Consider the following 13,169-nt stretch of genomic DNA (forward strand, 5'->3'; position numbering starts at 1 on the left):
GGGTTTGTGCCCCGGTCCAGGAAGATCCCACATGCCGCGGAGCGGCTGGGCCCGTGAGCCATGGCCGCTGAGCCTGCGCGTCCGGAGCCTGTGCTCCGCAAGGGGAGAGGCCACAACAGTGAGAGGCCCGCGTATGGCAAAAAACTAAAAAAAAAATTAAAAAAAAAAAAAAAGGATATGGCAAAGACAAAAGGGGTGGTGTATCTCTAATTTTCATAAAGATTCTTAAAGCGCTTTTTTAAAAGAATCAGCTTTATTTTTTAGAGCAGTTTTAGATTCATAGCAAAACTGAGTAGAAAATACACCCCTGCCCCTACCTCCATGCACATCTTCCCCCACTATTGACATCTCGCACCACGGTGGTACATTTATTACAATCAATGAACCTACATTTATTGACAATAGTACATCATTGTCACCAAAAGTCCCTAGTTTACATTAGGGTTCACACTTTGTGTTGCATATTCTGTGGGTTTTCACAAATGTGTGGCACATATCGACCATTAAAGTAGCATACAAAGTAGTTTCATTGCCGTAAAATCCTCTGTGCTCTGCCTATTCATCCCTCCCTTACTCTCTAACTCCTGGCAACCACTTTTTACTGTCACCATAGTATTGACCTTTGCAGAATGTCATATTGTTGGAAACATTCAGTATGTAGCATTTTCAGATTGATTTCTTTCACTTAGTAATATGCATTTAAGTTTCCTTTCATGGCTATATAGCTCATTTCTTTTTAGCACTGAATAATATTCTATTGTCTGGATGTACTACAGTTCCTTTATCCATTCACCTACTGTAGGACAATTGTGGTTGCTTCCAAGTTTTGGCACTTATGAATAAAGCTGCTATAAATATCCATGTGCACGTTTTTGTGTGGATATGTTTTCAGCTCCTTTGGGTAAACATCAAGGAGTGTGATTGCTGGATCATATGGTAAGAGTATGTTTAGTTTTTTAAGAAATGGCCAGATGGTCTTCCAGAGTGGCTGTACCATTTTGCATTCCTACCAGTAATGAATGAAAGTTCCTGTTGTTCCACATCCTCACCAGTATTTGGTATTGTCAGTGAGTTGGATGTTTGCCATTCTCATAGGTGTGTAGTGGTAGCTCATTGTTGTTTTTTTTTCATTGTTGTTTTTAATTTGCAATTCCCCAAGGACTTAAAGCACTTTTGAAGACAAGGATGGGATGAGGTTATAAGGAAAATCAGTACTACCAAAAGATTAGTGAGCAACGTTGTGGCATTTAGTCCTCTTTTGAGATGCTGTGGGGAAACAGGATACATTTAGTGCTTCTCCTCTTTAGCTGGTGGTGTCTGTTTTCAGACAATAACTCTTCCAGAGAAGCGGTTAAAGATGGGGGTGGGGTGGGGTGGGGTGTGGAAGTGCTGAGGATTCCTCCGAGGCCTGGGAAGGAAGTTGCTTCCCAAGTTTGAGGCAATGCCTCAAAGTACCCCACTGGCACTGACAGAGAAGTAAGCCTTCCAGGAAGTTCCAGCAGCCCCACTGGGCAGCCAGTGGGAGAGTCAGTTCCTGACAGTGGAAATCAGCCAGACTGACCAAAGCACTTGACGGGCAGCTGTATTTAATGTGGCTGTGGGGGTGGGGGTGGCATCAACAGGCAGTCTCTGGCAGTGGCTGCATGGAGATTTATGATTGTCACCTCAGTCAGAACATTGCATGTGGCCCTCAAAGCACCATAGTACCTCTCGGACCTGACCTCCTACATCCCCTCTCCCTCATTTACTCCCCTGCAGCCACACTGGCCTCACTATTCCTCAAACACACCAGCAATGGTGCCACCACAGGGCCTTTGCACTTTCTGTTTCCTGACTCAGACCACTCTCCAGATAGCTGCATGACTCTCCCTCACTTCTTCATATATTTTCTCAAATGTCACCTTTGTAGTAAAGCCTTCCCTGGCCATCCTATGAATATTGCCCACTCTGGATCCCCTTTACCCTGCTGTACTTTCTCCCCGCTCCCCTCCACCCAGCCCCATGGCTGTTAGCATCTTCTAACATACTGGATCATTTACTTCTTATGCTTATTGCCTCTCAGCCCCACTGGAATGTCAGCTCCACAAGGGCAAGGATCTTTGTTTTGTTTATGGTGTTTTTTAAATCTTCAGTAGCTAGAATCATGTCTGGCCTAGAATGGAGACTCAATACTTGTTGAATGAATGATTTACCCTTTACTGTATCCCTAGCATGCAGAATAGTATCTGGCATACAGTAGGGGTTCCCCACAGATGCCTGATGAATGAATTGGAGAAATAGGGGTAACCTGGTGAGGATGTAGCTTTCCAAGTTGTTGGATACTTTCTCTCTCTGCTTGATACTACAAACATGGAGATTAAGAGGCCCCAGTGTGGGAGTGGAGGGGAGCATCCCCCGGCTGAGGAAGCAACGTCAGAAACGAAGGGCCTACCTGTATATTTCTCCACCAAGCTCAGCCCCACGCAGTAGTCCCAATCACCCAAATACTTCACTTCTCTCTCAAAAGGCAGAGAAGCTGCTTCTTGAGTCTGCTGCCACACATTCCTGGTTCAGTGTCTGGACAGTTTTTTAACAGAGGTTGCACCCTGCCAGGGAAACTTCTGGAGACTTGGCAGAAGAGGCAGATGCTTTTTCACCCACATCTTGCTCAGACCCTGTGATGTGGAAGCCAGTCTGGACAAATTGTACGGGTCACGGTCCCCAGCTTGTGAGTGGTCTGTGGAGAGTTCATGGGCTCACAGAAGCTGTCATTGCAGTAACCACTGCCTAAGGGGCAACACTGGCAGCAGGCACAGCAGCCAAGAAAACTGCACAGACTCAAAGGGCATTTGTACACAATGAACAAGGGGCAGATCGGGAAAGCTTCCTGATATTGTCTACGCTTCCAGGAATGTAAGCAGCCCTGTCCTCAAACTGAGGGATCAGGAGGGATCCTCTCAGGGCAAGCATGTAAAGCACCGATGATCTACCCCGGGGGGACCAGGCGCTCTGCCGAGGGCTAGGCCTTCTGGACACAGGGCAGTATTCAAGAACTTCAGGCCCCATTTCCAAAGGCAGGCTCGGGAGAAACATTAACTCCAGGAAATCAGATCTGGTGAAAGATCTGTTTTAAGTGTCATGGCGCACAGAGGAGATGGAGGGATTTGTCTGAAACTGCCAGGTTATGCCACGTTGCAGGGCAGACACATGGGACCAGGGCCATTCCCCGAGGAGCTTTCTGTCCTTCTCAAGGGCTTTACCAAGATGGATTTATTATGATTTGGAGAAAGGAGGCGGCCTTCTTGACTGGGTGAAGCACATAACAGCATAGGAAAGTGATTTCTGGGTGTGCCAAATTGGGAACCTCTAGAACTCCCAACCCTTCCCAAGATTTAAAAAAAAATATTTATTTTTGGCTGACGCCAGGTCTTTAGTTGCAGCACGTGGGATCTTTTTAAATAAAGTTATTTATTTTTATTTTTGGCCACGTTAGGTCTTAGTTGCTGCGCGCGGGCTTTTCTCCAGTTGCAGTGAGCGGGGGCTACTCTTCGTTGCGGTGTGTGGGCTTCTCATTGGGTGGCTTCTCTTGTTGCAGAGCACGGACTCTAGGCGTGCGGGCTTCAGTAGTTGTGGCTCGCGGGCTCTAGAGCGCAGGCTCAGTAGTTGTGGCGCACGGGCTTAGTTGCTCCGCGGCATGTGGGATCTTCCTGGAGCAGGGCTTGAACCCGTGTCCCCTGCATTGGCAAGCGGATTCTTAACCACTGCACCACCAGGGAAGCCCCACGTGGGATCTTTTAGTTGTAGCATGCGGGCCTCTGAGTTGCAGCACTCATGTGGGATCTAGTTCCCCGACCATGGATCCAACGCGGGCCCCCTACACTGGGAGCGTGGAGTCCTATCCACTGGACCACCAGGGAAGTCCCCTAACCCTTCCCAAGATTAAAAATACAACTCAGCCTGGAATTCCAGGGCAGCGTGTGCAATCACGATGATGACTCGAGAACGAGCAACTGGGGGTTGGGGTTTGTTCTCTGGTATCTGTCTCAACAACCCTGTTTGGCTAATCTTGAAAACAGAGTTCTGGAATTAAGCAGGGACGATTAAAAAAAAAGTAAATCGGTCTGTGTAAGTGTCCCTCATATTGGGGTTACTATACTGGAAGGTTTTCTAATCATCCCTTGCCTTACTAGGCACACTGATCTGGCCAACTCACTGTCTTTCTATACCTGCTCATTTTGGCTCAAAAGGGTAGTCTGTCTCTGCTTGGCAAGGACAGAAGCTCACCTTTATTATCCTGCTTGAGGGGGAAGTGTTTAAATTCTCCACAGCTGTGCTGTGTTCAGGAGTTTCTACCAGAAGCCTAGATCTAACTCAAATACCATTAATTACATCAATGACTTAGTGACTGGGGATGATTTAGAAACACTTGTGCCTAAAGTTCTGACTTCCCCTGATTTTTTTTTCTTCCCGTGTTGATTTTGTATCTTAGGCCATTAAACAGGAAAAAGGATTCTCTGGAACCCTTTAATGGAAAAAGGATAACCTTTTTGAGAACCCCGTTACCTGGAGCAACCAGAGAAATTCTACCCGAGATAGACAAAATTTTTTCACCTTCAAAGTTTTGGGACTAAAACGGGGGCCCCGAGATTAACTGACTCCTCTGGAAAGTAGTGCTAACACGTCCCATTGGTGGGGAGAAGCCTCCCTTCCACTTGACTCCTGTCACAGGCTCCTGTCATATCCTCTGGGCATCTGCTCTGGACCAAAAGTAAAAGCAGAGCCTGCTAGATTCTTGCTCAGAAAGTTGTCCAGAGATGTGGTGTTCCAGAATCCCTAGTCTCTGCTCGGGGACAGTGTTCAGAGCTTCTGGACTCCGATAGTGAGCTCGGGAGCGGATGGATCCTTCCACTTGGTGAGCAGCCCAAGCTGGGCGGTGGGGCTGAAAAAAGGACTGGTTCCCACCTCAATCAGCGCAGCTCCCATCTCCACTCACAGCTCAGTACACCATTTATGATCTCGTTTTTGTTTTTGTTTTCTGTGGTACGCGGGCCTCTCACTGTTGTGGCCTCTCCCGTTGCCGAGCACAGGCTCCGGACGCGCAGGCTCAGCGGCCATGGCTCACGGGCCCAGCCGCTCCACGGCATGTGGGATCTTCCCGGACCGGGGCACGAACCCATGTCCCCTGCATCAGCAGGCGGACTCTCAACCACTGCGCCACCAGGAAAGCCCAGAACTGGTTTTTATTATATACTAAGTTCTGGTAAATACTGGGTTTGATTCTAGCCTCCCTTCTGGTCCATCCTGTCCCAGGGCTGCACTGCAAGTGGAGGGCGGAACCATGACCCCCCCACCTTCGTGAAGGCAGGCTTTTCACACTGTACGGGATTGGTAACAACCTGGGGGATGGGAGTGTGTCCACAGGTCAGTCCTCCGAGTCGCTGGGGCCCATGTACTGGCAGACGGCATCATAGTGAAGCTCCACCACCCGATTCTCTCTCTGCAGCTGCACAAGAGCCCGGCTCTGCTCTCTGTCCCGGTCCAGCAGACGGCCCACCTAGAGTAGGGGCGGGTGGAGTCAGCAAGGCCAACCCAGACTCAGGGACACTCCCTGAGTGCTCCCGCGCCCATTCCCAGGTCTTGGACTCACCCTTCCAGCCCATGGCCCCAGCACCACCATCACCCGGTTGCCCTGGACCTTAGGGACCAGGGTCTCCAGCATGTCTTCCCTCAGGCCTGTGGACAAGGAGAGGGGAGTGAGACCCGCAGCAAGGGTCAGCCCAGTCAGGGTCCTGTCAGAAGGGCCTTTCCTGGATTCTCTGGTGCCACTCTGTGCCTGCTGACAGATGCGAGGCCCCCACATCCATTTCACAGAGGAGGAAACCTAAGGAGCAGTTCCTGGCAATAGTTGTAATAAAGGGAGCATTTATGTATGATGATGATGGGTGGGGGTGATAACAGATACCATTTATTGTGGGCACGTTGTATGCCCTGCCTTGCACGGGGAGCTTACACACATCCCTACAAGGCACCAGTTATAAGAGGGAGAAATAGGTTATCTCCATGCTAATTTTGCAGAAGAGGAAAGTGGGGCTCAGATATTCACCATCATGGAAGCGTCTAATGATCTGTTAGAGGATGCTGGGCCTTGCAAAAAACCTAACTCTGTCCAACCTCCCGCCTTTGGCCAGGCTCTTGGCCCAAGACAGCCCTCTTGGGCCAAGAGGGCCAACAACCCAATGGCCATCCCTCAGACTCACCTTCCAGGACCTGGCCTTCATCTGTCCGACACACACAGGTATCTGGGCTCAGGACATCTTCGATTGTCATCTGGGGAAAGGGCCAGGGGATATGAGAATGTTAGAGAGCTAAGTGGGCCCAGTCCCTGGGGAGGAAGCGGACCCAGGTGCAGGGCTCCCACCTTGGTGTTGTAATACTGGCCACCCTTGTGCAGCTTGTCCACAAACCGCACACGCAGGTCCCTGTGCAGCCAGTGCTGACTCCTGGGAGCTGCTTTCTCACTCTTGGCTGCAGGCTCATCCTGTCTGTGGAGCGGGGCCAACACCAGGCTTAGTTCTTTATCAGAGGCACATTCTGGTCATCCCACCTTTGCCGATGTCTTAAAACCCACTCATAATGCCATTCCTAATTCCTTCTAGGCATGTGCCTTGCCCTAGAAGCCTTCTCTGACTGCTGGAGCCTCCCCACAGCCCTGACCCCTACCTCCCTCTGAGATGCTCAGGGTCCCACCGGTCTGGATGGTGTTTCCGCTTCCTCGCTGAGTCCTCCTGCCGGACGTGGAGGTCCTGATCCTGAAGGGCCTTCCATGATGAGGCTGTTCCATTCTGTTGCCTTGGGGAAGTTTTGCTCACCTGGCCTGTTCAAGGGGATGTGGGGAGAACCAGGAAACAACCTCAATGTCTCCCTCTCTTCCCTTCCAGGCTACACCTCAGCCTCAGGCCACCTCCCAACTGCCAAAGTGCCCGTCTCACCATCAAGCCTTTGTCTGGGCTATTAGAATGCTCTCCCCTTCCTTTCAACTGTCTCAGCCTCCTTCAGGAAGCCTTGCTCAACCACCCTAGCCTGTCCCGTCAGTGCTTACCTGAGTCAGCTGCCTAGGGTGGGTTAGGGACTCCTGGAGGGCTGTCAGCTCCCATCTCCTATGTGCCAAACGGATCCATCCTACTGACGTGCCTAAAATGCCTTCCTCCCCATCATGCCCTAGTCCTAGCTGCTGTCAGTCCCTAGCAAAAGAGAGGTTCACCACCCCAAAGAGACAAAGACATCCCAAGGGTAGGAACTGGTTTCCACACTTGTTCCTTCTTCCTCAGAAAGAGGCTAAAGACCCAAGGGTACTAGATCAACCTCTCTTCAATCAAACTGAATAAACCACTATGTTCATTCTCACCTCTTAACTGTGACCAGAAGTCACTCTTGCCAGGCAGACCACTGTCCTGCCCCTCTGCAGATTTAACCCCCACCCCAGGAATACTTCTCCAACTCCCCCAGCTAGGTTAAGAGGCTCACTCACTCAGATCCAAGGAGTTCTTGTCAAACTCCTGCTGGGAGACAGGCCGCAGGCAGTACTCACTAACAGTCACCACGCGGCTCCCCACAGCCAGACGGACCATGGCCCGAGCATTGTCAGGGTCGAGGCCTTCCACCTAAAGTGTTGGGGGGGAAGAAGTGAGTGGACCTGACCCACGTTCCTAGGACCACGCTGTCCACCCTTACTTCTAATAGGCCTGACCCCTGTGCCTCTCCCGGCAGACTGTGGGGCTTGGATACACTTTATGTAATCCTCAGGGACTTGTGGCATATGGCATTCTCTCCCTTTTAGTTGAAAACTGAGGCTCAGAAAGGCCCAGCAAGCAGTCCTGAGTTACTGAATGAAGCGGCAGGCCAGGCAGTCCTGAAAGACAAGGACTTCCAGCCTTTATACCCCAAACCCAATTCTGCCTCCCTCTGACCCTCATGTCAATTTTCCCTGCTGCCTGTCTTGGGCTCCAGGCACATCTTGGTTCCTTACCTTCCCATAGAGGCCTCGGTGAGGGCCAGAAAGAACCATCACAGCTCCTCCAGGCACCAGTCCTTGAGGCTGGTCTTCCTTATCCTTCTCTTGCTCCTCATCTGGCCTCAGCAGGTGGTGGGGGCTGGTGGGGGCCAGGGCCTGGAACTCAGTCAGGTTGGCGCCCAGCCCTAACCCCTTGGGCCTCAGTGAGTTGACCCGGGGCTTCACCACTCTGCAGGGAACACAGAATATGGGCTTGTTGGGGGGATGCATCAGTCTTCAGCGCTCCGGTCCCCACCCCTACCCCCAACCACCACCCAAATCCCAACCTATCAATATATTTGAGAGTATCCTTCCCAATCTCATATTAGGGACTATTTCTGACCTGCAGAAATGGCAATTTTATTTGGTTCAACCTAATAACCTACAGTGTATAACATCTATGACACAGTATTTACAGTGGGATATGAGGCAGATCCCAATAACAAAATATACTAATTTTTCTACAGGGGAAACCATGACTATTCATACCAAGCAAGAGAAACAGATTGTAAAAAGCTCAGTGTCAATTCAGTTCACCTTTGGCTGCCAAATAGTTTATGGAAAAAAAAAAGTTTGGTTTTCAGAATTCTTTAGAGTTTGGAACTGTGGAGAACGGATTGTAATCTGTATGATCATGATAACAGCAAGTGTTTAGCCTATGCTTATCTGGGGCCAGGGCCTACTGTAAGTGCTTTATGTGTATCATTTCACTTAACTCTCACAACAGCCCTGGGAAGTCAGTACTGTTATTATCCCCATTTTTCAGATGAGGAAGCTGATGCCCAGAGAGGCAATCTTTACAGAATAGGATCTCTTAATGGAGTTTCAAAGGGCAAATAGGAGGCTTAAAGAGTAGTGGAAGGGGCTACTGAAATACGTAGGGTGGTAATGTGCCCTCTCCCTGCCTGGATGGTTCTAGGTGGGCGGTAACCATGGGGGTCTGTTCCCTGGCCCGTCTGCTGTCCCCTGCCCCTACCCTAGAAACTCACTGATTGAAGGTACGGCCGATGCCCTCGCCAGGTTTCCAGCCCATGCCCCGCAGCATGGCCAGCCCATAGGCCTCTACAGGGACTGCCTCATAATCAGCCTCCTCCGGCACCTATGGGTTTAGGCAGAGGAAGGACGGTCAGGCTTGGCTTACAGTGGGCCCTCTGAAGTGTACTTGCTATCACCCACTGGGTGACCTTCGAGACTTCTTTTCCCGTCAGCTCAAGGGTGAATTTTTATTTCCTCTTGCCATCCCTCACTTTATTCCTCCATGTTCAGTCCTTGGACAAATCTTTATAAAGCACCTATTCTGTGCCAGCTACCGTTCTAGGTGCTGGGGATAAAACAGTGAACAAAATAGACAAAAACTCCTGCCCTTTGTGTGGCTTACATTCTAGTTGTGGAGACAGAATAAATAAAATTCATAAAACATGATATGCCAGGTAGTGATAAGTCATATGAAGAAAAATAAAGCAGGTTAAGGGAATGCAGAGGGCTGAAGAAAGGAGTGTCACTGAGTTCATATTTGAGCAGAGACCAGAAGAGAGACAGAGGGAACCCTGAAGATAAGAGTCCTCCAGAGAGAACAGTAAGAGCAAAGGCCCTGAGGCAGGACAAGATCTGCTATGTGTGGAGAGCATTATAAAAGTCAATCTGACTGAAACAGATGTGGAGGCAAAGAGGGGTGGTAAGGGATTAATCAGGAGAGCTGGGCAGGAGCCACGATAGGGTGGCAGCCACAAGGGGACCAGTGAGGAAGTTACTGCAATAGTCCAGATGAGAAATGCTGGTGGCTCAGACCAGAGAAGTGGTAGTGGTGATGGTGAGAAGTGGTCAGATTCTGGTTGTATTTTGGAGAGGAAGGATGGATGGAACTGTGATCAACTGAGATGCAGAAGGCTCTGAGAAGAGGGAAAATTAGAGAAAGGAGGCCAAAGCTGGAACAGGATGGAGAGTGAAGTGAAGGTCTTTTTAAGATGAAAGATACCAGAGGATGCCTGAAGGCTGATGAGAACCGTTCAGTCGAAAGAGTCTCTCTGGTTTGGGGCTATAGGAGAACTAGGACCCAAACAAGCATTGCCAAAAAATTGTGAACGAAGAGGTGAAAAGTAGGGTCCATGGGTATGAAAGACAGACTTGGTTACTTCTGTGGACACACCCCTCACCTCTCCTGTTATCACCTCCCATCATCACTCCCTCAATTCTTTATATTCGCTCTAGACACACCACAGATTGTCACTGATGGACACACACCACACTGATTTTCTGCCACCACGCCACTGTCTGGGTGGTTGCTGCCATTAGGAGCACTCATCCTCCTCTTCCCTCTCACTAAGCCCTACCTGTCTTCCCGGCCTCACTCCTACCACTCTGATCTGAGTCTCCATCACCTCTAGCCTGGACTGCTGCTCTCCTTGCCTCCACCTCTGCTTACTAGTCTGTTCTGCTTGTAGCAGCAAGAGAGAGCCTGTCAAATCATAAGTCTTGTCCCTTCTCTGCTCAGAGCCCTCCCATGGCTCTCACCTCACTCAGAGTAAAAGCCAAAGTCCTCACCATGGCCCACTTCTGACCTAACCTACTACTCTTCCCTGTCACTCATTCCACTCCAGCTACGTTGGTCTCCTTGATGTTCCTCAAACACTCCAGGCAGAGTCTACCCTCAGGATCTTTATATTTCCTGTTCCCTTTGCTCAGCTCCTTCAGATAATCCCAGAATCCAAGTATCTTTTCACACCTCAATATCTGGATTCATTTGTTAATGCTTCCAAAAAGGATGGAAGGAGGCAGGGCGAGGCAGCAGGCCTTTAGTACACACACAGACTTTGCCTGCTGTGTGCAGGGACACAAGTCCGAGCAAACAGGGCAGTGAGAGACTGGAGAAGGAGGGAGGCCAGGGGCCAGCTCACTGTCTCAGCCCGGGGTTCGCTGTCTGCCCCTTCCCCGTTGGGGGTGCATCCTTTCTGGATCATGGGGATAGCGAGCGTGGGGTCGACACCCGCATTCTCTCTCTCCTCCAGAGACTTCGTGGATTCTAAAGAAGAATGGGAGGGAGCAATGAGGTTCCACCCTATCCTTCCATTTTCCTCCCCTTCTTCCTTCACTAGGGCAAGGCAAAGGAGGGAGCACTCACCCTCAATGAGCTCCTTCACAGCCTGGGACAGCATCCCATCCACCAAGACCTCAGTATGTGTGGATGGCCCAGGGGCCTGGGTCGGTGGCTGCCTGAGATGGCCATGCTGGATCAAAGGGATGACAAGTTCCTTGGGGGCTTCTGAGGGCTGCACACTGATGTGGACACAGAGGGGTGAAGTTGGGAGAGTAGCACAATCAGTGAGTTCTGAGCCACAACCCTTCATTCAGAAGAAACACAAGAGCCAAACACACCCCCAGCCCCATTGACTACACCCTCCCTTCTCCTGTCTGGCTCTCCTGTTATACCTCTGGTGGTGCTTTCTTTGGATTCTCTCCCCCACCCCCAACTCTTAAATGTCAGTGCCTTCGAAGAATCAGTCCTCAGTTCTGGACCCTCTGTTCATCTCAAGACCCACTTCTGTGGTTTCCACTATGACCTAAAAATCACCATCTTCAGCCCAGACTCTCCCCAGCTCCGGGCTCCACACCAGCCTCCTAGATGGTTGATTCTCTTCTGGAAGTCCCTCCCTCAGACTTTCCTTTCCTAATTAAGCTGACGATAGCCTCCCCCAACCTGAATCTGCCACTCCATCCTGCTCCCCGTATGGGAGAAGCCCCAACGCTTCACCTGGGACACTAGGAGTCCTGTCATTCTCCCCTCCTTTCCTTCTTTCAGAACGCACGCTCCTCGGGGTCCCCAAGTCCTAAAGACACACCCTCTCAGGAATACATCCTCTCCTCTCAATCCCCTCGGCCAACAGGTCCAATTTCCCCACCTCCCCCACTAACTCCCGCCTTCTGACCTCCACGGATCTTCTCCGGCTGTGCTTCAGACTTCCCAGGCCACTGTCACCAAGAAAATCAACTCAAGATCCCACCCTCCCGCAGGCACCCACCGCACCGCTTTCCAAGGGATGAAACACCCAGCGCTTCACCTCTGCAGCTCCCTCCGTTTCTCGGTCTTCAAGAAATCCTTCTCCGGAGCCGCGTCTCCCGCCAGCCATCTCCGGGCGGACGTGCGACTGAAGGTGAATGAAATTGGGGCACTGGAGGCTCCCGCAGGCCACAAAACACCATCCTTGGCGTCCGCCATCTTCCCCTCGTCCCAGGCCGGCGCGCTGCTCGCTGGGAAGTTTAGTTTGCGCTCGCTGTGCTGGGGCTTGACCACCGGCGCTACAACTACCTTTCCCAGGAAACACTGTGGCACCGCCAGGCGAAGGCGGATAGGGGCAGTAGGAAGTAATTGCCGCTCTTTTTACTTCACAAGAGCGCGTGGCGTACAGGGAAATGTAGTTCTTGGGGAAGGTAGGCGTGGTAGAAGGTGGCTTCCTTCTTGCTAAGTCGTCACTCCTTCGTGTAGGCGTTTATTGGTCGCCTACTGTGTGCACGTTACTGTGCCCTACTGGTGTGGGAAATGTAGGTAAAATAAATCATTAAAAAAAAAATCTGGGCTTCCCTAGTGGTGCAGTGGTTAAGAATCCGCCTGCCAACGCAAGAGACACGGGTTCGAGCCCTGGTCCGCGAAGATTCCACATGCCGCGGAGCAACTAAGCCTGTGCACCACAGCTACTGAGCTTGCGCTCTACAGCCCGCGAGACACAACTACTGAGCCCACTCACCTAGAGCCCATGCTCCCAACAAGAGAAGCCACCACAATGAGAAGCCCACTTACCACAACGAAGAGTAGCCACCCCCGCCCCCCGCTTGCAACAACCAGAGAAAAGCCCGCGTGCAGCAACAAAGACCCAACGCAGCCAAAAATAAATAAATAAAATTAAATAGATTTATTAAAAAAAAAGAGAAAAAAATCTGTGAGTGCCAGTTGTGTACAATAATAAATAATAGACATGTAAGTGGTACCTACAAGATGACAGATTTAATAGTGGACAAACTCTAGATTCAAATACAGTTGACCTTTAGATAACACGGGTTTGAACTGCGAGGGTCCACTTATACGTGGATATTTTTCACTAAACAACCTACTACAGTACTACATGATGCAAGATTGGTTGAATACGAG

The 13,169-nt window shown here is 50.5% G+C and overlaps 1 protein-coding gene across 2 annotated transcripts; it reads right to left on the reverse strand.

The window, feature by feature from the left end:
- Window positions 1–5,216: 5,216 nt before the first annotated feature.
- Window positions 5,217–12,242, reverse strand: GPKOW (G-patch domain and KOW motifs). Of its 2 annotated transcripts, none has more exons than XM_065901027.1 (11): window positions 12,085–12,242; window positions 11,148–11,302; window positions 10,924–11,048; window positions 9,019–9,128; window positions 8,006–8,219; window positions 7,508–7,640; window positions 6,727–6,853; window positions 6,398–6,521; window positions 6,237–6,306; window positions 5,627–5,712; window positions 5,217–5,533 (listed from the first exon to the last, which is right to left on the reverse strand). In XM_065901027.1, exons 1-11 carry the CDS (start codon window positions 12,240–12,242, stop codon window positions 5,402–5,404), a joined length of 1,434 nt encoding a protein of 477 aa, XP_065757099.1. In that variant the 3' UTR covers window positions 5,217–5,401. The 2 variants fall into 2 exon arrangements, with proteins under 2 accessions (XP_065757099.1, XP_065757100.1); XM_065901028.1 differs by having other exon boundaries at window positions 5,402–5,533; window positions 6,727–6,843; window positions 7,504–7,640.
- Between the last annotated feature and the right edge of the window lie 927 nt (window positions 12,243–13,169).

The sequence above is a fragment of the Phocoena phocoena genome, chromosome X (assembly GCF_963924675.1).
Source record: "Phocoena phocoena chromosome X, mPhoPho1.1, whole genome shotgun sequence".
In the NCBI taxonomy this organism is placed as follows: Eukaryota; Metazoa; Chordata; class Mammalia; order Artiodactyla; family Phocoenidae; genus Phocoena; species Phocoena phocoena.